At 42.8% G+C, this 24,403-nt stretch overlaps 2 protein-coding genes across 3 annotated transcripts in view; one reads left to right on the forward strand and one right to left on the reverse strand.

The window, feature by feature from the left end:
• The first annotated feature begins 1,525 nt into the window (after positions 1 to 1,525).
• Positions 1,526 to 24,403, forward strand: part of LOC126386418 (dihydropyridine-sensitive L-type skeletal muscle calcium channel subunit alpha-1-like) — a 509,728-nt gene continuing 486,850 nt past the window's right edge. Inside the window, 2 exon segments of the mRNA XM_050038752.1 lie at positions 1,526 to 1,893; positions 2,197 to 2,302. Coding sequence (XP_049894709.1) covers positions 1,706 to 1,893; positions 2,197 to 2,302 — 294 coding nt within the window. The 5' untranslated portion in view covers positions 1,526 to 1,705.
• On the reverse strand, positions 8,242 to 10,502 carry LOC126386430 (uncharacterized). Of its 2 annotated transcripts, none has more exons than XM_050038785.1 (3): positions 9,044 to 10,502; positions 8,740 to 8,903; positions 8,242 to 8,607 (listed from the first exon to the last, which is right to left on the reverse strand). In XM_050038785.1, exons 1-2 carry the CDS (start codon positions 10,489 to 10,491, stop codon positions 8,750 to 8,752), a joined length of 1,602 nt encoding a protein of 533 aa, XP_049894742.1. In that variant the 5' UTR covers positions 10,492 to 10,502; the 3' UTR covers positions 8,242 to 8,607; positions 8,740 to 8,749. The 2 variants fall into 2 exon arrangements, with proteins under 2 accessions (XP_049894742.1, XP_049894741.1); XM_050038784.1 differs by having other exon boundaries at positions 8,242 to 8,618.

Here is a 24,403-nt window from a genome sequence, read left to right on the forward strand (position 1 = left end):
TAAAATAAATTGTCATCATTCCCATTCCCAAAAAGCCAGCTATCAGCAGTCTAAATGACTAAAGACCCATAGCCCTCATGTCAGTTGTTATGAAGTGCTTCGAAAAACTGGTGGCACAACATCCCCATCTACCAGGACTTTACCTGGGCTGCAACCACCACAGGAGTGGTCAAGAAGGCCCAACAGAGACTACACTTCTTAAGACTGCTCAGTAAAAGCGGACTAAAAGACAACCTGTTGGTGACCTTCTACCGCTCCACTATTGAGAGTGTGCTGCCATACTGCATCATTGTGTGATAAACTGGCTGCCCTGCTGCAGACAGGAAGGCCCTCCATAGGGTTTTCAGGACAGCAGAAAAGGTGATCGGCTGTCCCCTACCCTCTCTGGAGGACATTTCCAGCTCTCTGTGCCACAGTACAGCCAGGAGGATCATCAAGGACAGTTTCCATCCTGGTAATAAACTCTTTGCACTGCTTCCCTCTGGAAAGTGCCATGCAAGTCTTGAAAGCCGCACTGAAAGACTCAAAAACAACTTCTTCCACTGGGCCATTGGAACTGTGAATGCTGCTAAGCTGAGCCACCTCACATAAGCTAATAGGGGCAATATTTTACCACAGTGCCCTCAGGCAATACCTTTTTTATAACTCTAAATATGTATAAGTACTTTTTAGTAGATCTGTGATTTTATATGTTTTTATATGATTTTATATGTTGCTTCTTAAGTGTGGGTAGGGTATGTTACTTTGTACTGATCAGACGTGGCACTTGAATTTTGTTGCACTATGTGTAAAGACAATAAAGGCACTCTAAACATGTACCCCGTGTCCACTAGGCCCCTGCCACCAGAAGTGTCTTCATGGGACATAAAACATTTAGTAAGATCATTATTTGTCATAGGGAATCAGTAAATACTACATACTATTCAGCAACCTAAGATCTCTGCTGACCCAGGATGCGTGATTCCAACCTTGTCTCCCACAATACTAAGAACCAAACTCACTTACCTTTTTTTTTTGCCCACATTCAAAATTTGTAAACCTCTCTGGCATTAAAGTCATTCTTCATTAAAAAAGATAACAAATATTATTCTCTACAATGCGTGGAAATGTTCAGCATCTTTTTTAGATTTGTGCAAGTTTTAATTTCAATGTTAAAAGGTCATGTAATTGTGTCGTTACAATGCATCACCTCATAAAATTATAAAGATAGACACTATAAAGTCTGTGCTGGAAATGAAATACAAGGGCATATTGTATTGCAATATCATTTTATCCCATTTGTAATTGTTTTTGTGCTTCCACCCCTTTGTAATTTCAGCACACTAATTTTTTTTTAAAAAAATGATATGCTCTGACTGTATCTGTGTAAATGTCCTCTTTTGTCACCCCATACTACAACAGCCATGCTCATTGTCTATATTTATTCTCTTGACCCAACAGCTGCTCAGTAAACCAATCCCTTACAAGAAGAGGGGGCAGCTGCCACTTCATAGATAGAGACAGGGAAAGAGAGGGAGCTCAGTAAAACCAGTCAGAGAGAGACAGTGTGACACAAATTATTGAGATAAGTTAATACGGGTTACAAATGAGTGGACAGATGTAGCCAACACAATTACTGCATTTTGAAAAAGTCTTCGACAGACCTTCTTGGAATACCACCTCTAATTCAAAGCAAACTTGGTACAAATACCCTTTTGAAGCTGCAATGGCAGATGGCAGCAGTCCCCCATTGTCATCCTACATCATGGATGAGGAAACTCTGAAGAGAAAACAAAAAGAGAAGCTAAAGAAGCTGATGGCTACAGGAGGCAACCCGAGGCCTGCACGCTCTCTCCTCTTCTTAACACTGAGGAATCCCTTCCGCAAGGCATGCATCAGTATTGTGGAGTGGAAGTATCCTGCTGTAGTAAAGGGTCCTATAGGGCAGAGGGTTGGCTGGATCAAACATAGGTTAACATTTTATGTGATTCCTGCTACCGCAGACAATATTTATTTTCAGTAACTGTTAAATTTATTTTAAATTTTAAATGTAAAATGTTAATTGTAGTACAGCTGTGTGTGTGTGTGTGTGTGTGTGTGTGTGTGTGTGTGTGTGTGTGTGTTGAGGTGTTTGCAGCAGTTTATTTATGTGATGTGGGAACGTCTATATCTGAACTACTATGGATGGCATGTTGGCTTCCTATAAATCAATTTCAGACCTTTTGAAATCATAATCCTACTGGCCATTTTTGCCAACTGTGTGGCCCTGGCTGTGTACTTGCCCATGCCTGAGGAAGACAGCAACAACACCAACAGCAACCTGGTGCGTCAGTATGCTTGTGTTTGTTCAAAATGCAATGAGATATTATTGATATCTCGTTGCATTTTGAAGATATTGGGGGAAAAAAGCTTATTGATGATTCACATAAAACTACAAACTACAAATTAGAGAGGGTTACTTGACTGTCACGACATGTCAGCTTAAAATCACAGCTGCAAATTAAAGCAACAATAGATGTAAAAACAATCTTTTCAATCTTTTCCTCTTTTTCAATTTCTCATTTAATTTATTGGAAGTGACCAATGTAAGTGCACTTGTCCTTTAAACTCAATTTAAAAAAAAGCTAACAAAATAAAAGACATCTGGTACATTCGTTACAGGCGTATCAGTTTGTAGAACAACTTTGTAGAACTATTTTGAATAGTTACAACAAGAGGCTGCACTGCAACGTGCAAATCACTCCTCGTGGCTGCCTGCGCTTTCCCTGTCTTCGTGGCTGCAACCTGCGCTCTCTTCATCTACCACTTCATCGCTACTGCTGTACACAATTTAAAAACTAAAACATCCATAATTCATGTAGGAACTGCTGCAGCCAATGTGCAGCTGGTGGGAGCTGCAGGACGACTTAACCACCATGATCAGTTTTTAATGCTTTATCAGGCAATAACTACTCTGGACTCTGCTCGAGTGTAATTTTTGGGACAATTAGGACAGGATTCGGGATTCGGGACAACTGCTTGGATTTCGGGACTGGTCTCCCTAATAGAGTTCACTGTGAGACACTGTTAAAACTTTTTTGATAACTTTTGATAAGCTTGGTGCATTGTAAATCCACATTTAAAAAACTAACAAAACGCATCTATGATTATGGAGATGTCAAAAATGTGTTTCTACTCAGGCAGACGTTAATGGTTGTTGAGGGTTTTTTGTAGAGCACATTGAGCTGAACCTTTATCTTGCATTTCAAGAGGGGGGTGTGGCCTTTCCAAAACTGAACTTTTGGGCCCTAATTTTAGCAACCCTATCTGGCTGATTGGTGTAATATGTGTTAAGGAGCATTTGCACGTAACTTTCAATCACTGGTGAAAATTTCATGTGTCTGTATATTCACACAAAACAATAGGTTTTCAGCCCTTAGGGATTGGACCCCTAATGAATGTAACGGGAAGCAGCAAGTCTGGGGTTCAACTGAGCATGGTCTGTTAGAAATTGAAAGCTGAAAAGGATCAAGACCTAACTAATAAGTTTTACGATAATGGCAGATGCTTATTCATTTACAGCTTGGTCACATGCTTCTGCAGCAACGCCATAACCTGCTACTGGTCAGTTGGTAAAACAATTTGGAGTCATGTTTCAACAGCTTAAAAATTCCCACCAAGTTTTGTAATGATTGGACAAACAATTTCTGATTTTCAGTTTGTGTTTTGCCATACCCATTTTGTAATTTACATTTGTAGCATCCCCCGGTAATTATTTTGAATGGACCTTTCAGGGTATGTTTCAGGTAATTATGTGAACACATTTTGCAAGTTTTGTGATGACTGGCCCAACGGTAATGGATTTACCTTTATTTATTTGCTGATCCACACCCATTTTAAAGTTCATTGGTCAATATCTTCAAAACCCAAGGAGATATCTCAAGGACTTTAAGAGCTTGATATAGGCTTAGTCCAGTCATTTTCTATAGAAACAAATTGTACAAGATGAACCTATGGTTTAAGAGGAGATGTTGACATTGTTTTTTTATTTTTTTATTTTTCAAAAGATTGAAAAATGCAGAAAAATCTAGTCAGGCAGACTGTTTTGGCTCTTGAAGCTTTTTTTCCATAGAGCCCACTGAACCTGGGTGTCAACTTCTTGGACTCTGCCTGCAAGGGTAGGTCACAGGTTGACAGCCACACCCTCTGGCCCACTTGGTAAATGGTACTTTCAGGCAGCCCTCGACATCAGAGGAAAATACCTGGCTCCATCACATTTCCACCAGAGAAGGGGGTCTCCGTCTCCCTGAATAACAGGCTCGCAACAACAAGCAGTTATCTCTGCTCCTGCTCGCTCCTGTATGGTGCCGACCGGACCTGCCACCGTGTCGGCTTTTCTTTGAAAGAGGCTGCCCAGAGTCATCTTCTTTTGGGTGGTTCAGGTTTCGCTTCTCCTCCCTCCACTCTGATGGCCACTGGACCTGCTGCTGCTGCTTCCAGAAGTTTTGAAGTTGTGGGGTTTTTTTGGGACCAACTCGCTTGATGCGCGGCTTGCCATGTTTTCTTCTCTTTCTCATGTCCGAGCTGCCACGTGACGACGTCACATCCAAAAACTTTATCAAATGTCATCTCCCGACAACAGTTAAGGGCAGTTATAAGAGAAACATTATAGCCTACTATTAGTTTTAAATTGTAATTAGTATTAAATTGAAAACTCAACCAAACATACGTAGGTGATGGACAAGCACTCATTATTAAGACATTAAATAAATTATATTTAATATTATATCAGGCCCCTCTAGGCCTATATGGGCAGCAGATTTTTTTAATGATGGTAATGAAACTGATACCGTTGCTATTTTTATATACCGCAGGATACCTTATTACTGTATTATCGCCCAACCCTAATGAGAGTGCAAAACTTCTTCCAGAATACTGATGTTAACTAGGATCCCTGGAGACCACACTGGGAGCTTGGGCAGGTGCATGAAGTGGGCCATCTGACTGAATCAGTCTACAATCATCAGAATGGTGGTGTGCCCATTGGATGGTGTCAGAAGTCCAAAGAGAAGCCCATTAGAGGACGTTGGACCTCCAGCTCTAAGGAATGAACAGGCGGTCAGGAGGGCAGGAGCTAGGACCGGGCTGGTTCTCCAGAATGGCCTAGACTTGGGGCGGCTGTGGTTCAGAGGTAGAGTGAGTTGTCCACTAGATTGTCCATTAGATTAGCGGCTCGATGCCCATCTCCTCCAGTCTTCCTGTGGAAGTATCCTTGAGCAAGACACTGAATCCCAAATTGCTCTCGATGGCTGTTCCATTGGTGTGTGAGTGTGTTAAAAACTGAGTAGGTGGCACCTTATATGGTAGCCTCAGCCACCAGTGTGTGAATGTGTGTGTGAATGGGTGAATGTGACTCGTAATGTAAAAAGCGCTTTGAGTGGACAGATGACTAGTAGGTGCTATACAAATGCAGGTCCATTTACTTTCTCCTCTACCTCCCAGGTGAGTGAGGCAACTAAACCAGGAGCAGGGGGGCTAGGGGTGGCTCCACAAACTGGTGGGACAGGGCGTCGCAGGAACCAGCTTGGTAGAAGAAGGAGAATTTCAACCTTGTAAAAAACAGGGATCATCTTGGTTGCTAAGAGTTAAGCCTTTTGGCGGACTGGATGTACTCAAGGATCTTGTGATTGATCCAAACCAGAAAGGGCAACTTGGTACCTTGAGCCAGTTGCACCACTCGACCAGGGCCAGCTTAACAGCCAGTAGCTCTTGGTTCCCCATGTTGTAGTTTCTCTCCATCAGGTAGAGTTGCCTAGAAAAGCAGGGGCAGGAATGGAGTTTCTGGTCATTAGCAGCCCACTGAAATAGGATGGCTCCCATTCCAACATCGAAGGCATCCACCTCCACAATAAATTGCTTTCAGGGTCAGGCACTTGGAAGATCGGGGCCAATGTTAACTGTACCTTGAGGTTCTGGAAGGCCTCTTCAGCCAAGGAGGACTACTGGAACAGCACCTTGAATGAGGTAAGGAATGTGAGCAGGGCAACCACAATGCTCTTGCCACAGGTGAATCTCAGATAGAAGTTTGTGAACCCCAAGAACTGCAGCTATTAATGTGAGTTTGGGACAGGCCGGGATGTAACAGCTGACCCCTTGGCAGGATCCATCTGCATGCTTCCCTGCCCCATGATGTACCCCATGACGGAGACAGATGATTATTTCTCAGCTTTGATGAACAAATAGTTCTTTAGGAAGTACTAAATGATCACATGGATGTGATGCACATGCGCCTCCTTTGACATCATTGACAAGGGCCTGGAACAAGGCTGAGGCATTGGTGAGGCCGAAAGGTACAATTTTTATGTCATATTTATGTCCTGTTGGGGTGTTGAAGGCCATCTTCCACTTGTTACCCTCCCGGATCGAGTGGTAGGTGTTGCGTTGGATGACATGATTTTGCAGGACCAACATTGCAATCAACCAATCACAGCCCTCTAACATCATCAGTGTGCTGCTCCTGTGCTTCTTTCAAAATTCCTTTGTACTTCTTCAGAGCTGAGCTAGTTTTCCAAATCAAAGTTAATACAATTGAACAAAATCCACAGTAACATTGAACAAAAACGTTGTGAGCAACAGCAGGGTTAGCGAGTTGGCCTGCTAACTAGGTTGGCAATGCTAATCAGTAAACTTGCTGATAAACAAGAATATTAGTGAGCTAGCTAGGTTCATTAATCACGCGTTGGCATCAGGGCCCAAAGAAACCACCTTGAAAACCTCCCATTCAGCAGTTCCTTAGTCTCCTTAGGGGAAGAGTTGTAGGGCTGCAGGGAGAAAAGGATGGAACAGTGCATGATAAATGGGTTGCAGCCCTTAGGATCTTCAGCATTCCACTCTAGGCTCCCCACCTGCAGCTCCAGTGCAGTCCCCAGAGGTGCAGGTGTTGAGCAGAAGGAGGAGGTGTTATTGCCAGCTGGGTCAGGGTTCCTGCTAGCTGCTGGACTTGGGTGGCTAGTGCAGCTAGTGCATGCTCATGGGTGGTTCGACCTGATTTGCCTCAGAGGCTGCACTGGCTGGCAGTGCATTGTGCTGCTGGAGGATGTCTTCAACCCTCTCGAGGCTAGAGGCCTCTCGATTGTACTGTAATGGGTTGTCTTTGGACCCAAATGCAGTCTCGGGATACCAGGAACAGTTGATAAAGATGTGTTTACAATTCAACACTCCAACACTCCACAAAGTCCGGCTGAACCGAGCCAGGAGACAGGTGAGTGAGCAGTAATGCTTGCCCAAACACACAGTTCAGTTCAATAACATGCAATGGTACTGTGTAGAAGCAAGCAGGAGATGTAGTGGGGAACCAGATAAGTACAAAGTTCAGGCAGAATAACCAGTAGGGGACAGGTAGAAGGTAGGTTGAGGCCAGGCAGAGGATTGAGAAGCCAGCAGCCAGAAGGCTGGTGCATTTATCAAAAATCAGATGAGGCAGAGGCGGCAACAGCGTCTGGAATAAAGTGCTCAGGAGTCTTGCATGAGTGGCAAAGAACAATCTAGCAACAAGTGTCTGTGAGGGTGGGCTATATACAGGCTGTGAGTAATGAGAAACAGGTGAACTTGATGAGGTGGATGTGACCGATGAGGCGGGGAAAACCAGGGTGAATGGAGAATGACTGACTGGTAGCTGGGTGACTGGGCATGCAGAAAAGAGCAGGTCACCATGAACACAGAACTGTGACACTGAGTACAAATCCTAGCCATTTAGTCGTTTCAAATTAAATCAATCATTTATTTAAGGTACAACTCCAGTGAAATGCGATCCCATTAGCTCCTTTAACTTGTACACTGTAATTTAGACCTTTATTGCGTCTTCTGCTGCTTCAAAATTGTCCATGCTTCTGGATGGTTCCAGTAATACATAGCTTCTGATTGTGGAATGATTTAACTGTCCATTTAGTCAGGTTCACTGTGTACAAACATGTACTTTTGTGGGAATTTTTTGGGGATATTTTGACCTATACATTTTTGGAATCTGCAGACCTTGGGGAATCCAAAAACCAATGTTGCCACTTGCACAGACACCTGTATGGCGGCCATTTTGAAATTTCAAAATGGCCGCCATAAAATACAGAATTTCAGCTACCTTGGCCTCTAAACAACCTAAAAACTCAATTAAACATGCCAATCATATGTTTTCTTGGTCAAGGAATCCAATGGTGACTTCAAAATTATGCTCAGAATCGTGCTGTGGCGCCCCCTAGGGGTGGGAAAGAAAATTGTGGCACCCCCAAGAAGTGGAAAAGGAAATTGTTACTCTAATCCCCCTTAATGACCCCATGTCAGAAGTCCGGGGACAAAATACTTAAAATTTCTGCATATGATTATATAAACAATGACAAAGGTAAATTAAAACTATAATCCATACATTAATGTGATATACATTTATTACACCATAGGCTGGTAACAGTCGGGACTCGGTCGGCACAGAAAACTCAAAACCCAAAAACTCAAAAACTCTCAATATAAAATTCTTTACAAGGGGGCTGAGGGGCTAACCCAGTGTAAGTCCAGATCTGGAGAGTGAGTCCTAGGACGGGTCTGTTGTCTCTCAGCGATGAGTCCAATCATATGGGATTGAGTGTGGAGACACTGGAATTGCTGGCAATGGTCTTGGATAAAAGAAGAAACTGGATATTAATGAATGGCTGGTAAATAGAGACAGGGAATGTTCAATTTAACTAGAAAAAAAACTCATGCAAGAAATCATGGAAGGAGATTCTCTGAACTTACCCTTATGCTTTCACAGGTCTTCATCACTTTCCTCGGTGTCATTCGGGCCACCGCAGTCTGCATCATTCTCACATTCACTTCCACACAAACAAAGGTCTGTGCAGGCCAGATTGTGTCTCCTGCATGAGCACCGCTGGGTTGTGCAGTTGGTTTTACAGTTACACCTATGGGTGGAAATTAGCTATTTAGCTACAACCTTGTACAGTGCATATCTCCCTATTTATAGGGCTAATGTTTATTGTACCTTGTCCCTGTCTCAAAAATAAAATCACTCACTCACTCACTCACTCACTCACTCACTCACCTGACCATCTCTAGAATGGCCTGTGGTGCAGGTGCAACCTTTGTTGTAGTAGGCAGTATCTTGCCATTGGGGTCTTGATAGTAGCCATGTTGGAGTGGGTCAAAAGGTTTTTGCCACATCACAGTGGCTTGGCACCACACCCTACTTTGGACCCGGACACGTTCAATATGTTCTGCAAGGGCATCGACTGTGGGAGGCAGCTTGCTGCTTTCAGCCAGGTGCTTGCAGAAGAGATGCCACCTTAGGTCTATAATGTTTTTTATGTCAATGCCTTTCGGGCAGTACACTGAGCACACAAACTTTTCCAGCGCATCTTTTACTTCCTGTTGCACGTCGCCTTCGTCAGAGAGTTTCACCAGGGCGGAGAAGATGTCCTTGTCAGCCTTCATGTACTGTTGAAACCATCTAGTTTTGCTGATTCTGGAGAATCTCCCAACATTGTCAGCTCCAGTGAATGCATGGAATGCTGGTAATGCTCCTGCCTTCTCTTGTCCCAGTGCCTTCCAGATTGGCTCAATCTCCACAGTACCCGATGCCATATGTATTGCACTGTTTCTACAGAGCTTCTCGTAGTGTGCAACAGCCAGAACTAAGACATCTGTATCTGGGCTGAAGATGACCATCCGTGCTTTTGGGCAGCGCTGTGCTGCAGATGCTGCTAAGCATATCATTAGTGTGTCAGCCTCCTCGTGGTTGTTTTCTTCAAAACACATTTTGCTGCGATTGCTTCTTGTGCTGCCTGAGGCCGATGTGATGAACAACCTTTGGGAGTTTGCATTCTGGTTGAGGACTGCTTGTGCAAGGTACTCAGTTAGATCAGCTTTGGTCTGTTCATGAGATAGGAACCGTCTCATTGGTATATGTTTGATGTTGGTTTTATCATCAATCTGGTATTGAATGGGATCTTTGCCTTGTTGTCGTTTCTCCCTTGTTTTCTGTTTCAGTGAGTCAGCTTTATAGGTGTCGAAGACCAGAATAACCTCATCAAAATCTGCTGTCAGCATCAAGAGTCTGTCATTAAAGTGCTGGCCCAGATCTTTGACTGTACTGATTGTCCCCTGTTTCATTGCCAACTGCTGGACTAGAACCATTCCATCCACCACAGCGATTTGCGGACTCTTGGATGGTGTTAAAGATGTTTCAGGTCCATCACCATGTTCTGCAGACATCTGTGCTTGTGTCTGTTGGACTTCTTCATTTATTTTCACTTTTTCCAGACAATGTATGAGCTTTGACTTGTCAGTACACGGAAGGACGGATCCATTTGGGGCAAACAGTGCTCTGGGAGTTATTGTAAATTCATATTTCCCTACAGCATTTTTCATATCAATATCCCGGTTCGATCTGGCGAGAACCATAAACCGACCATATAGATCTTTTGTTTCTCTTAGATCCACTGACTGGTCTCGAATCTTTACTGACTGCTTTTTGTTTCCTGACAGGAACATGGCATTGTTCTGCCTCTTGATTGGTGCCCACAAACTGACATTTCCATTGATGCGCTCAGCAACATATTCTTCATACAATTTCTGTCCATAGTCGCCAACATTCAAAATCTGTAGGGCATTCTCTTGGGGAACATATGCATGTGTCATGAAGTTGTAAAGCTGATCACCTTCTGCATCAAAGGGATTTCCGTGACTCAGTATTGTAGACTTGATCTTGTTGACAGCATCATGTTCTTTTTGGATAGCACTTGCTTGTACCTCATGGTGTGCTTGTGGTTTATCAGCCCTGATACCAAATTGCTCTTTGTACTCTGTTGAGAGGCGTGACATTTCTGGTGTGGCGAGAAAGAACCTCTGTCGTGCGTTGGCGTTATTGGAAATACCAATTAAACCAGAGTGTATCTTCATCATCCGATTTAGTTGCTCGCATGCATGGTCTGCGCCAATTGAGACAAACGGTATCTCGGACTTTGTGATGGATATATTCCCATCTTGAAGTTCATGCCAGGTGTCTGGGTGACTGGTCTTCAGATCCTGCATGTCTGCAATGTACCGTGGCCATAGGCGTTTGTATTTCATTCGATCTAGGGCAAAGAAGAGCTTACTTAGTGCCTCTCCTGCTTGCAGGTGGAGAACTAGATCAGCATTTCTTGAGGCTTCAATGAAGAGCAGGATGGTTTCAACATGGCGGAGGTAATTTGTAAGTGACTTAAACATTGCATTACAGCATTTTTCTGTTTCCCATGTTTTCAGCTGTTCGATAACACCTTTGTCTGTAAGGATTTGGAGTAGGCTGTCATTTGCATTAGCAATGCATTCTCCACTTGTGCTTTTGTCAACAGCTAATCTTGCACAGGCTTCCTGGACATCACTCACAGGCTGGGAGCAGATGGATTTGAGGTGTGGCTTTTCTGAAAAGAATTTTTCCAGGAGAAGTTCATACAGAGACCATCCAAATCCATGCATCATCTATCCCTGAATTTTCAATGCATGTACCTAGTGCCCGCAGTGCTGCCATCACAGTGTGTAGCTCACCCAGCCTGGGAAGAACTGTTCTTTTCAAATCATCCCTTGAGTCCAACAGCTGCACTGCCTTTTCGTATAAGGCCATGTCGAAGGTTATCACTGTTGGATGTTCTTCACCAACAACCAAACTCCTCAACTGGGATGCTTGTAGAATCACAGTGAGCATTGTAGACCACTCATGTGCAACTTCTGGCAGTAGCGGTAGAGCACCAACATGGGTCACAGATTGGCTGGATGACACAAGTGACTTGAATCCAGCCCAACCAGGGATTTTGCTTTGCTCTCCATTTTCTCTAGACAGGGCAGATGCGATGATCCAGCCTTTGGTGGTCATTTGATAAGACTCGGCAACTCCTGTAGTGTTGACCTCAAATCTTTGTGCTCTCTGGACCACTCTGCGTTTGGGTTTGCTACAAGGCTTGATGGGTGTGTGGTACGGAGAAACTGATAGATTCTTTGCCTCTTCAAGTTCCAGACTGGGTGCAATGACCTCCCCTTGAGCACTGGCCTTCTGATATACTGCAGTGATTGTCCCATGTGTGGTTCCTTTTCCATCCACTGTGTCCTCGGCAAAGTCAGTGTTGTCGACAGCAAAGAACACAAAGCTTCCTTTTTTAAGGAAGTGAGGTACATACAGGCCATTGAAGCGCTTTGAGTTCTCCACAACAGCATTGGCTATAGCCGTTTCCAGAAGCAGTGTCCGATTGTATGGCACACAGTAGCTCTGTAAGTGAAGGAGGTCCAACAGCTTCTTGTTCCTGGTGTCATGATGGATGGTAAGTGCCAACCCGAGAACCTGCGGATTTTCTCTGGCATGCTGTATCCGGAACCTGTCTGTCACCTCCTTCGGTTGGTGTCGCACCTGCCTTTTGCTTTTGAAAGCATACATGATGTTTTGGCTTATTGTAAGGGCTGATTGTTGCATTGTCCTACTCCTGGTCTCTGTTTGCAACTCAACTTCAGGTCCTACCAATATCCACTGTATAAGGCTGTATAACTCTACTGGAACATCTTCTACCTTGCTCAATATGTTCATGCCTGATTGTTCCTTCTTATTGAAATTCACAATACTTCTGCGTATTAACTGAGCTGACTTGTGCAACATCTTCATGTCATCCATTTCACTTGCATGGTCCTGATCCATTTCACTTGCATGGTCCTGTGTCATAGTCATGTGGACCATACTCTCTTCACAGGCTTCAGGGCAGTAAAGAATGGATGGCCTTTTCCTGTTTGGTCTCACACACTTCACTCTTGGTAAATTGTGACAAATCTGATCCCTTAGCCATTTCCTTGTCAGTTTTGGTTTGTGCTTCTGTGCCTCCTCACTGCCACCAAGCATAGAAATGTATGTTCTTTCTACATCATCCATGGGGAGAAATGCTTTGTCTTGAGTTTTAATGTCAACAATATTGATCAACTCGATCAAACATGACATCTGCATGGGCAGGTCTTCTGTTGTGCATTTGGCTTCATCGTGGGTATGGTTTCTGAGGACATGAAACACATGGTTTCTCCAGCACTGCCTATGATATCTCACACCTATTGCATGGGCATCACTTGGTGATATTGCAGTGCTTAATCTTGTCATCAACACTGGATCTTGGGAAATATCAACAGCCTGTCTGAGTGCCTCTCCTGTATTCTCAGTTCTTAGTTTAAAGAGTGGTTGACTATTATCTGTTTGACAGAAGAAGCATAGGTTGTTGAGTAGTGGGTTTGTTGCAGATCTTGTGAAGGGCATTGAGGGTCGTGGTTCACTGGCTTCCATTTCTGTACTGGATCTTTTATAGCCACGTTTTATTCCAGTGGACATTGCATGTTCAAAGCGGTCTCTGGATCGTTGCAGCTTTGTTTGGTGGGTGGCATTAGAGTAGCAGCCTCTATGCCATGTGACTTTCCTTTCTGCTAGGATTTCTTTAGTGCATCCTTGGAGACGGCTTTGAATTTTCAAATATTCTCCATCAAGTACTCGAGCTCGCTCATTCACCACATCAAGTACTTTTTGTAAGGAATCAATCCTGGGATTCAGAACCAAGTCTGTTTTACTAGCATTAGACCCCTGACAGAAAATGCATAGTTTCCAGTCCACATCTTCAGCCGAGTTGTCGTCATCATCAGGGATTTCATCCATGATAAGTTATGCTCTGAAAATACAACAACCACCTTATTATTCATAAATCAGAGGCATCATCAAAGTCACTGAAAATGCTTGGGTTTGGATTATTACTATGTTATATTTATATTAGTAATAATTACACCGAGCTAAACTGTAGCTATCAGGTTCATCACATGGTTAACAGACCTTTCTCCTTCTCCTGCAGCACATATGCATCAAAGAGTGAACGATCTGAAAAATAAAATAATACAAAATAAATGTAGGCCATTGTTTCAGTTAGTTTTCAGTTCACCTCAAACACAAAAAACTTAGTAGGCCTATCTGAAAGATAATTGAAATTACACTCATTTTCTAATGTAATAAAATATGTAGCCTAGGCTTTCCCTCAGGACGTGCATTGTTCACTGCAGCTAGCTACTTTTTTTGCTAGTCATCTCAATAACCTCTAAAATTAAATTCAGTTTGGTTTTATATTTTTTTATCATAATGGAGAGATGGTGTTAATATGATCACCTCCATCAGATGAAGAGCCTGATGGAGTTCAGGTCTGACAGAGTTGACGCAAGGAAAAAACACTGCAGCTAGCTAGCTAATTTCAGCAACCAGCTAGCTAATTTTGGCAGTTACTAGCTAGCAACTGCCAAAATTAGCTAGCTGTCTTAATAATCTGAATAAAATACTATAATTCAATCCACTATTGTATTTTAAAAAGTATAATAACAGAGAGATGGTGTTGAACTGGTCCAGCTGTTAAGGAATATTGACATTGTTTGTCTAAAATATCAAAAAATGGTTAACTTACAAGAGCGTGGTATTCTTGCATTCACCACAGGCAGAGGAATGGAAAGGGGTCCTCAGGGATATCGCAGACGATGCTTTTTCCTGATTTAATGGGGTTTGTGAATTGCTTGATTTTTGATATAAATTTCACTTTTCTATGTGGGACATGCTTTGTCCCAACTCTCAAGAATCAGTGATGTATGTGACTTGAGGGGGCAGTAAGAAGTGTAGCGATTTTCTTTACCACCCCTAGGGGGCACCATAGCACGATTCTGAGCATAATTTTGAAGTCACCATTGGATTCCTTGACCAAGAAAACATATGACTGGCATGTTTAATTGAGTTTTTAGGTTGTTTAGAGGCCAAGGTAGCAGAAATTCTGTATTTTATGGCGGCCATACAGGTGTCTGTGCAAGTGGCAACATTGGTTTTTGGATTCCCCCAGGTCTGCAGATTCCAAAAATGTATAGGTCAAAAAATCCCCAAAGAATTCTCACAAAAGTACATTTTTGTACACAGTGAACCTGACTAATTCATCCAGACCTCCAAAAGAAAGCCGCATGGTTGCCTTTCCTTTCCCACTTCTGCATGGTGTAATCTGATCCGCAACATGGCCCACCAACACACCAGTCCCTATTCACCAGAAAGAACACTCCTCCGTTCACACCTGCACATGAGAGAGAGAGAGAGAGAGAGAGAGAGAGAGAGAGAGAGAGAGAGAATTTGACTTTTAAAACAATGTTTATTTACATAATATTATAAGGACAAAATCTGTTTCTTTCTCATCTACTTCAACTGGTAAATTGAAAACAATAAATTACTACAATTCCATCACTACACACACACACACACACACACACAATATTGGGTTAAAAATTAAGGACCAGTGAACCATCTTCTGTCAGTGAACATAAAGCCTGTGTAATCCCCCACAGAGCCTTGAAAGAGTCCAGATTACTGGTCAGGGTATAGAAAGCGTGCTCTATTTTTAGACGAGCCGCCACCAGACCCTTCAGACTCTGCACTACATCGGTCCAGCCCTGACCTAATCTGATTCTTCCTGGTCTTCCAGATAGCTAACTTTGCAGTTCCAAACAGAAAATTGATTAGAACCAATGTTGATCTCTTACTTGATACATATTTAGGCCCAAATACAAAACAGGGGACAGAGAAAGTCTCTCTCAAAGCCTCCACCCATTCCTGCAGTACCCTAAATAAGCCCGCTAACCGAGGACAAGATATCACTAAGTGCTCAAGTGTCTGACTTTGTGCACAGAACGGACATCCCTCCCCAGTGCTTGGATCCAGGTGAGCTCTGTGTCTGTTTGTGGCTATTGCTCCATGTATAATTCTCCATTGGAGGTCAGCCACCCGTTTCTCAACAGGAGGCTTATACAGGACCCTCCACCTGCCTTTCGGGGTAGAGCCTGAAGTAAAAACCTCATTCCACCTCGACTCTTTTACCCCAGCCAGAGAGCGAAGGTTCAACAACTTCACACAACGTTGATATAGCAGCTTCTTCCCACAAGAACTGAAATTGCCCAGCACTGGTGTTTTTAGAGAGAGAAGTCTTCCACTCTCCTCTCTCCACTCTCCAACAGCAGGACTGACAATCATGGAAGGGCAGATGTACTTTTCTTCACTCCACTGGTCAACCAGAGCACGATTTTTTACAAACACTCTCAGTGGTGGCACAGACAGGGACCACCAGACTTCCTCCACAATCCTCCTCAGCACTCTTGATGATCTGATGTTAGTGATATCACGAAGTGTTTCCATGGAAGCTTTTGCCAGATGTCCCAGTTTAATAATGCCAGCCTCAACAAACTTAGTCCTAAATGTACTGGAGGAAAACATGGTGTTTACAAGGAAGTCATTATAAAACAGTGGCTCCTCAAATAGCCACATTCCTGGTCTGGGGTCAGGAGTCCGTGTGACTTTCAGCGTCTTCCAGGCATCAAGCACTGAGGTGTCGCCCAGCTTTCCTGAGAAGCAGCCGAGCAGGAGCGAACCAGCCGTGACTGCAGCCATACAGCAGCCTCTGCGCTGTCTGCAGTCTGAAGGCTGCAGTTCTGGACAGAATGTCTATGAGTCCTTGTCCTCCCTCTGCCACAGGGAGATATAAGGCCGATGCCCTCAACCAGTGCTGACCAGACCAGAAAAAGTTCACAAGGAGCCACTGCACCTCCTTCACAAGTCCTGGCGGTGGCACTAAAACAATGAGTCTGTGCCACAGAGATGAGGCAACAAGGTTATTAACTATCAGAGCTCTCCCCCTGTAGGACAGGTGAGGTAGCAACCATTTCCATTTAGACAACTTGGCTTCCACCTTGTCCAGCACTCCCTCCCAGTTCTGCCTCTGAAAATCCTCAGTTCCTAAGTATACTTCTAAGATTTTAGCTCCCCCTTTTCCCCACTTCAGATTCCCTGGAAGACCAGGAATGCTCTCCAAGCTCCACTTACCCACCAAACAAGCTCCACTTTTTCCCCAGTTAACCCTGGCTGAAGAAGTTTTGGCGTATAAAGCCAGGCTTTCTTTCAATGCTTGGACGTCTCCCTGATCCTGGACAAACACATTTATATCATCCGCGTATGCTGATACAACAGGAGGGCTTTGAACTAGCTCTGGCAGAGAGAGACCCCTCAGCTTGCTCCACAATCTGCGGAGAAGAGGTTCAACAGCAAAACTATAAAGCTGCCCTGAGATGGGGCATCCTTGCCTTATCCCTCTCCTCACTGGCACAGGGCAGCTCAGCCCTCCTCCCACCTTTACCACACAACAAGCACCACTATACAGAAGCTTTATCCAGGACATGAATCCCTCCCCAACACCAAAAGCCTGCAATGTAGAAAAAAGAAAAGTATGATCAACACAGTCAAAAAAGCCTTCTCTTGGTCAATGGATATGATACCAACATTGATATCATATAACTCACAAATATCAAATACATCTCTCATCAGGAATAAATTATCCAGCATAGACCTGTCTGGAGCACAGTATGATTGATCAGCACCAATTAACATTTCAATGAAGATTTTCAGTCTATTTGATAAAACCTTGGAGAGAATCTTATAGTCCGTGCATAAGAGAGCTACTGGTCTCCAGTTTTTTAAAAGGGCTAAGTCTCCCTTCTTAGGCAGCAGAGAGAGAACTGCACGCCTACAGGAAGCTGGAAGTGTCCCTAGAGAGAACTGCACGCCTACAGGAAGCTGGAAGTGTCCCTTTTTCAAAACACTCTTTAAAAATGTCAAAAAGGTCATGTCCCAAAATACTCCAGAAATGTTTAAAAAAGTCTGATGGTAAGCCATCTATTCCAGGAGCCTTGCCTGACGCCATCTGAGACACAGCAGCATTCAGTTCATCCAGTGTTATGTCCAAACTTAAAGTGTCCTGATCCTCTGGACTCAGCTGAGGAAGCCCCTGCAGAAGCTCCCCAGCAGCATCCACATCACAGCTATCCGCCCTGAACAAGTCCGTATAAAAATCCACTGCATGTTTCATCATCTCCGCTGACTCTGTGGTCACCTTTCCATCAGGGAAACGAAGAAACACCATTTGTTTCCTTACACCAACTGACTTCTTTAAAATAAAGAAGAAGGTTGTTGGTGCATCCATGTCGTGGAATTTAGTGAAGCGGGCTCAAACTAGAGCTCCTTTAGCGCTCTCTTGCATGAAAGAGTTTAGTTCTTGTCGTTTAGAAAGTAAGACATTGTTATTGTGCTGATCAGTTTGTGAGACAGCAAGATTTTCCAGGTCTCTTATCTCTTCTTCTAGCCTTTGCACAGCTCTCTTAATGTTAGCTGTCGAATAAGATGTATATTCCTGGCAAAACACCCTAATCTGAGCTTTTCCTCCCTCCCACCACTGGGAAAGGGAAGTAAAATCATGTTTCCTTGATCTCCAGTAATCCCAAAATAATTTGAATTTTTCACAAAATGTTTTATCATGTAATAATTTAACATTAAAGTGCCAAAAGGATTTTGGTTTTCCAGTGGGAGATAAAATCAGCTCCATTACAATTAAATGATGGTCTGTAAAAACAACAGGGTGGATCTGACAATTAAGAACTCGAGTAGTAAAAGAACCAGACACATAAAACCTGTCTAATCTAGCTGCACTAACTCTACCATCTGTTATTTTGACCCATGTGTACTGTCTGACTGAAGGATGTTTCATCCTCCACATATCAACCAAATCTGTTTTCTTTAGAACATGAGATAAGACAGCAGATGACTGAAAGTGTGGCTCCTCTCCAGTCCTATCTAAAGTAAAATCAGTGCAGCAATTCCAGTCTCCACCCAATACAATACACTCCCCTTGATCAATGTCACTTAACTTTTCTTTAATTATTTTAAAAAGCCCTTCCCGCTCAGAGCCTTGGTTAGGTGCATGAACATTGATCAACGTAAAAACAAAACCATCTATCTTAACTTTCACCATGAGGACTCTGCCCTTCACTATTTCTGTGCTGGTTAAGATGTTAACTTTTAAAGTAGGTGACAATAAAATCGCAACTCCTGCACTAAAATTTGTCCCATGGCAAAGGACATGTTGCCCTCCCCACCATAAGCCCCAGTCGATTTCATTCATTACATCACTGTGTATTTCTTGTAGAAAAACTATGTCTAGTCTTTTCTGTTGGATGACTTCTGCTATTAAAGCTCTCTTCTGTGCATCTCTGCCCCCATTTATGTTTAAGGATGCCACCCTCAAACCCTGCATATAAAAAGAGGAGAAGAGACTGAACAATAAAGAGCCAGACAGAAACAGACAGTAGAAAAAAGACACCCAGTGTTGTATGATCATGGTACTTTAATTAAGTTTCATTTTCTTTCCCCCTTCAGCTTTTAAAACTTTTCTTAGACCACTGACATGTTTTCGGAACATTTCCTGCCATCCAGTAAGTCCAAACCAACAACCTTCTGAAGGGTTGTCACTGATTTGATAAATTTTCCAACATCAGGAAAATAATCTTTGACTTGAATGGATTTACCAAATGTGTCATCCAAAAAAACATTTATCTCTTCTAGAGAATACAGATCTACATTTTGCGAAACACTTTCAGTGACAGAAACATTATCTGATTCTGATTCACAATCCACATCAGCCTCATCATCCTCAGGACATCCAGCAGACTCCATCACCTGCTCCTCTGCTTCCCTGTCCAGTCTGACCTGCAGCAGCTCAGCATCCTTCACAGCAAACACCTGAGCATCTTCACTCTGCCCTGTGTGGACTACAGGTTCAGCCTCAACCTCGTGTGCGTTATCTTTAGACACCGGTGCCAACAACACCGCTGACCCTGACCTCGGATCCACCGACACCAGCAGCCGGTCCGATCATGGAGCCACCAACACCAGCAGCCGGCCCAAACACAGAGCCACCAACACCAGCAGCCGGCCTGATCACGGAGCCACCGACACCATCAGCCGGCCCGATCACGGAGCCACCGACACCATCAGCCAGCCCGATCACGGAGCCACCAACACCAGCAGCCGGTCCGACCATGGAGCCACCAGCAGTGGCGACCCCGGGCACAGAGCCGCCAGCCCCGCTCCATACAGGTGAGGCAGCAGGCTGCTGCCTGCTGCTCCCCTCACCGCTGTCAGCCACAGCAGGTCCCGCTGCATGTTGTCTGTGGGGACAAGCGATCCGCTTGTGACCCACATCTCCTCACTTGAAACACTTCATGTTCCCAGAGCTTGCATACACTATGTAGGACCCCTCCTCATATTTGACACGGAAAGAGACATCCAGTGTTTGAGTCGGAGACTCCAGAAACATAAACACTTGCCTCCGCAGAGACTGAACATGTTTCAGCTTGGAGTCCTTGCAGCCCAGACTCACCATGCGGAACCCGCTCGCCAACCTCCCGAAGTGCTTCAGCTCTTTTTCCAGCGCCTCGTTGGAGATAAACGGAGGGACTCCGGACACGGTGATCCGAGTGGAAGGCACCGCCAGTGGGGAAACCTGTATGAAGTCATTGTTCACATTTAGACCGCTCTCTATGAGCTGATGGACAAAACCCTGCTCCTTCAGGAACACCACCACAGCTTTATTCATTCGCGAGGCACACAGCCAAACAACCACCAGACACACACCAAACTACACTAACAACTACCACAAACAACTACAATCATACAATAAACACAGGATGAAAAAAGAAGAAAAGTTTGAGAAACCATTTAAACTCACCGCACTCTCAACCACCAATCTCCCAGCATGCACTCTGACAGAGAGAGAGAGAAACAGAAAAGGGTGGCTCTCTGTCTATCTGCTTGAATACTCTTTGTGTCCATGGTGGCAATGGATGTTTAAAGAGACCAGGATACAGCGTTGGAGGCTGGACCCCATTTATTCCTATGAAAGTTTCTCAGTCGTGCATAAAGCCAAAAACAATTAACTGCTGCAAGTAAAGTTATCTGGATATTTGGCATTGCTTCTGCATTGGGCCCTAAAACACTGGAGACTTCCATCAGCTGAGCCCGCTACTTACGGCATAGTGCTCCAATAAGTTAAAATCACTTAAATGTGCCGATCTTCTAGACTTCCCAAATGTTATTCAACCATAGTAAAAGGAATTATTTTGCAGGGGTTGTGACATTCAAAAAAATGTATCCACTGATTTACAGACGTCTCTTTCACTATTTAAGTATATGGGGAAAAGTCTTTTGGGGCCCAGTAGCATCACATGGTAAACTCAGATGTTTTAATTCCACTGTTTGGCCACTACAAAAATAAGTTTCAAGTTTTCAAGACTCAGATTGAGAAGATTGAGGAGTACCATAAGCAGTAGGCTACTAGTTGAAAAAGCTTTTTGTTTTCTTTTTTGTTAAACTTTGTTTTATTTTATTTTCAATTTTGTTGACAATCACATAAACAAGAATACAGAGGGGCATCTCCAACATGTGTGGTTTTTCTTCTCAGTTCTTTCCAATTAGTCCAGTTAATTGTAGGTAGCATCACTTTCCATGTAGGTGGTCCATTTCCTCCAGTTTTTGCCAAATATATGTCCCTTGAGTTTTAGTTGGTAAGTCAGCTTTTCCATTGAGTGAACATCCAGGATGATCTCAAACCATTGCTCCTTGTTTGGTATTTCCACTTTGTACCAGTTCCTAGTTATAGCCTTTTTGCTGGCAATAAGTAAAATTTTAACCAGATACCTGTCTTCCTTTTGCACAGCATCATCAATTTTTCCCAGGTACATGACAACACAGTTATTTGGGATATCATATCCAATATGTCATTAATAGTTGTATTTACAATATTCCAAAAAGGTTTTAATTTACAGCAGCGCCAGAAGACATGTGTATGGTTGCCCTCTTGGTTACCACAGAGCCTCCAGCATGGTTGTTGGGTCTTTAATTATCTGCTCTTGATCTGGGGTGTTATGAAGAACCTAGTGAGGTTCTTCCAACCATATTCCCTCCATGTCTGTGAGCTGGTGGTAGTGCATTGTGTCATGCACATTTCGTATCAATCATCCTCCAAAATGTCAATATCTAACTCTGATTCCCATTTGCTTTTGAGGTATAGCGTTGAGTTTTCTCCTGAAGGGCTTCATAAAAGGCTGAGATGACCCTAGATTTACCCTGATGATATGCATCCACTATAATTTGGATAATGCCATTCAATTCGGTTTTAGAATCAATTCTAATCTCTTTCATAATGTGATCTCGAATTTGTAAATATCTGAAAAAATCTTGTTTTTCTAATCCAAATTTCTCTTTTAATTATTGAAAACTCAAACTTCCCCTGTTTAAAAATGGTGCAGAGAGCAGTAATTCCTTTCTCTGTCCATTGTTTAAACCTTGAGTCATTCAGACCTTGTAGAAACTTTTGATCATACGCCACCCAATTTAATATTTTTCTCTCTGCTTATAATTTGTATTTCCTCATTATCTTTTCCCAAATTTCCAGAGAAAAATTTGTTATTGGATCTATTGTCCTTTTTATCATTTCTGTTTGTTCTTTATTACCCAACAAAATTGGAATTTGTAAATCTGTAACTTCCATTTCCATATCTTTCCACCTCGCTTCATACTCAGGTATGCACCAACATGCTACAGGTCTCAGCTGTGCTGCATAAAAATATTCTTGCAAATTTGGCAAGGACATTCCACCCCTACTCCTTGCGAGTTGAAGAGTTTTATATCTTGTTCTGGGTTTTTTGCCGTTCCAAATGAACCTTGATATGCTTTTGTCCCAGGAGATAAATTTGTCTTGAGGTATCATTATTGATAAAGATTGAAAAAGGTATAACAACCTTGGTACAATATTCATCTTAGCAACCTTAATTCTGGAGCTAAAGTGAAGGGGAAAAGTCGACCACCTTTGCATATCTTTTTGAATGTTTAGGTCTATCACATTATAGTTGGCTTCATATAGTTTGTCAAGTCTCTTTGTTACTGTAACTCCAAGATATTTCATGGTTTTACAGTTCCAGTTTAGGCTGTATGTATCCCGAATTTTTTGTGGTGGGGAGTAGTTAAATGTAAGTATCTGAGTTTTTGCCATATTAATTTTATACCCTGAATAGTGACCATAAACCTTAAGAAAATTCATCAGCATGGGGAATCCTTTATCTGGGTTTTTTTTTTAAGAAAATGACCACGTCGTCCGCGAAGAGTCCAATTATATGTTTTTTATTCCTAATCTCTAATCCCTCCAGGTTAGTATTCTGGCGAATTGCTTGTGCTAAGGGTTCGATATAAAGGGTGAAGATTGTAGGGCTCAAGCAACAGCCTTGTCTAGTGCCCTTTTCTAATGTTATCGTTTTTGATAGCTGTCCATTTACCTTAATCCTAGCAGTTGGGTCTTGATATATAGTTTTAATGTTCTGGATTGATTTTTCGTTCAAGTCAAATTTTTTGAGTACTAGATATAAAAATGCCCAACTGACACCGTCAAAGGCCTTTTCAGCGTCTAAGCCTATTATTATTGCTTTAGTCCCCTTGTTTTATACATGGTCTATGATATGCAGTGTTCTCCTAATATTACCTTGGGTTTGGCGCCCTTTAATAAAACCAGTTTGGACCTCATCAATGATATCTGGTATGAAGGTCTCAAATCTTCTACAGAGTACTGAAGTATACATTTTATAATCAACATTTAGGATTGAGATTGGTCTGAAGTTACTGCATTGTTCTGTATCTTTGCCCTCTTTTGGGATAAGTGATATAATTGCCTCTCGCCCCAAGCCAGCACCACAGAACCAGCGGCCGCCGCCCCCGGTTAAGAATTAAACTGTGATGAATGACATAAAATTTTAAGATGTAGGCCTAACATAAAATAAATTCGTTATTAAATAAATTAAAACATATAGCCCACAGTAGATATAAAAGTAGAGCATGCTAAAAGTAAATGCAATAATAGGCTAAATGGTATCTAAGCAATAATAAAGTGTCTAAAAAATAATAAATTGTATCCAAGTTATCTATTAGGCTACCACTCCACTCTGTAAATAGATTTTAAAATTTCACTATAATTTTAAGAGTCAATGGGATCATTGATGGAATAGACATATCTTTAATGAATGTATACGCTCCAAACGAAGATGATCCAGCCTTGATTAAAACTAACTTCAATTTCATGTTGCAACGCAGCAGCGGAATTCTGTTACTGGGAGGAGACTTCAATTGTGTCATGTCACAGACCCTAGACAGGCAACCTTCTCCTGTGGCTCCACTATCAAGGATGAGCAGGATGTTAAAGGGGCAATCCATAGAATCAGGCCTTATAGATATATGGAGACAAAAGCTGCCAAATCAGAGAGATTTTACACATTATTCATGTAGGCACTTATCCTACTCCAGAATCGACTATTTTTTCACCCCCAAATCGGAGATTCATAGAGTAACTAATATAGAAATACTCCCAATCACACTTTCGGACCATGCTCCTTTGCTGATGATATAGGATCTCGGACATAGACCTTTGTCCAAACAATGGATATTGAATACTTCTCTCCTGAATGATGACAAATT

This window comes from Epinephelus moara, chromosome 24 (genome assembly GCF_006386435.1).
Source record: "Epinephelus moara isolate mb chromosome 24, YSFRI_EMoa_1.0, whole genome shotgun sequence".
Classification (NCBI taxonomy): domain Eukaryota; kingdom Metazoa; phylum Chordata; class Actinopteri; order Perciformes; family Serranidae; genus Epinephelus; species Epinephelus moara.

Bases quoted from the DNA above. Each gene is read 5' to 3' on its own strand.
- LOC126386430 (XM_050038785.1), bottom strand. From the start codon at position 10,491: ATGTTCCTGTCAGGAAACAAAAAGCAGTCAGTAAAGATTCGAGACCAG. The intron at 8,904-9,043 runs GTGAGTGAGTGA...TTCCACCCATAG, and splicing joins GCCATTCTAGAGATGGTCAG to GTGTAACTGTAAAACCAACT.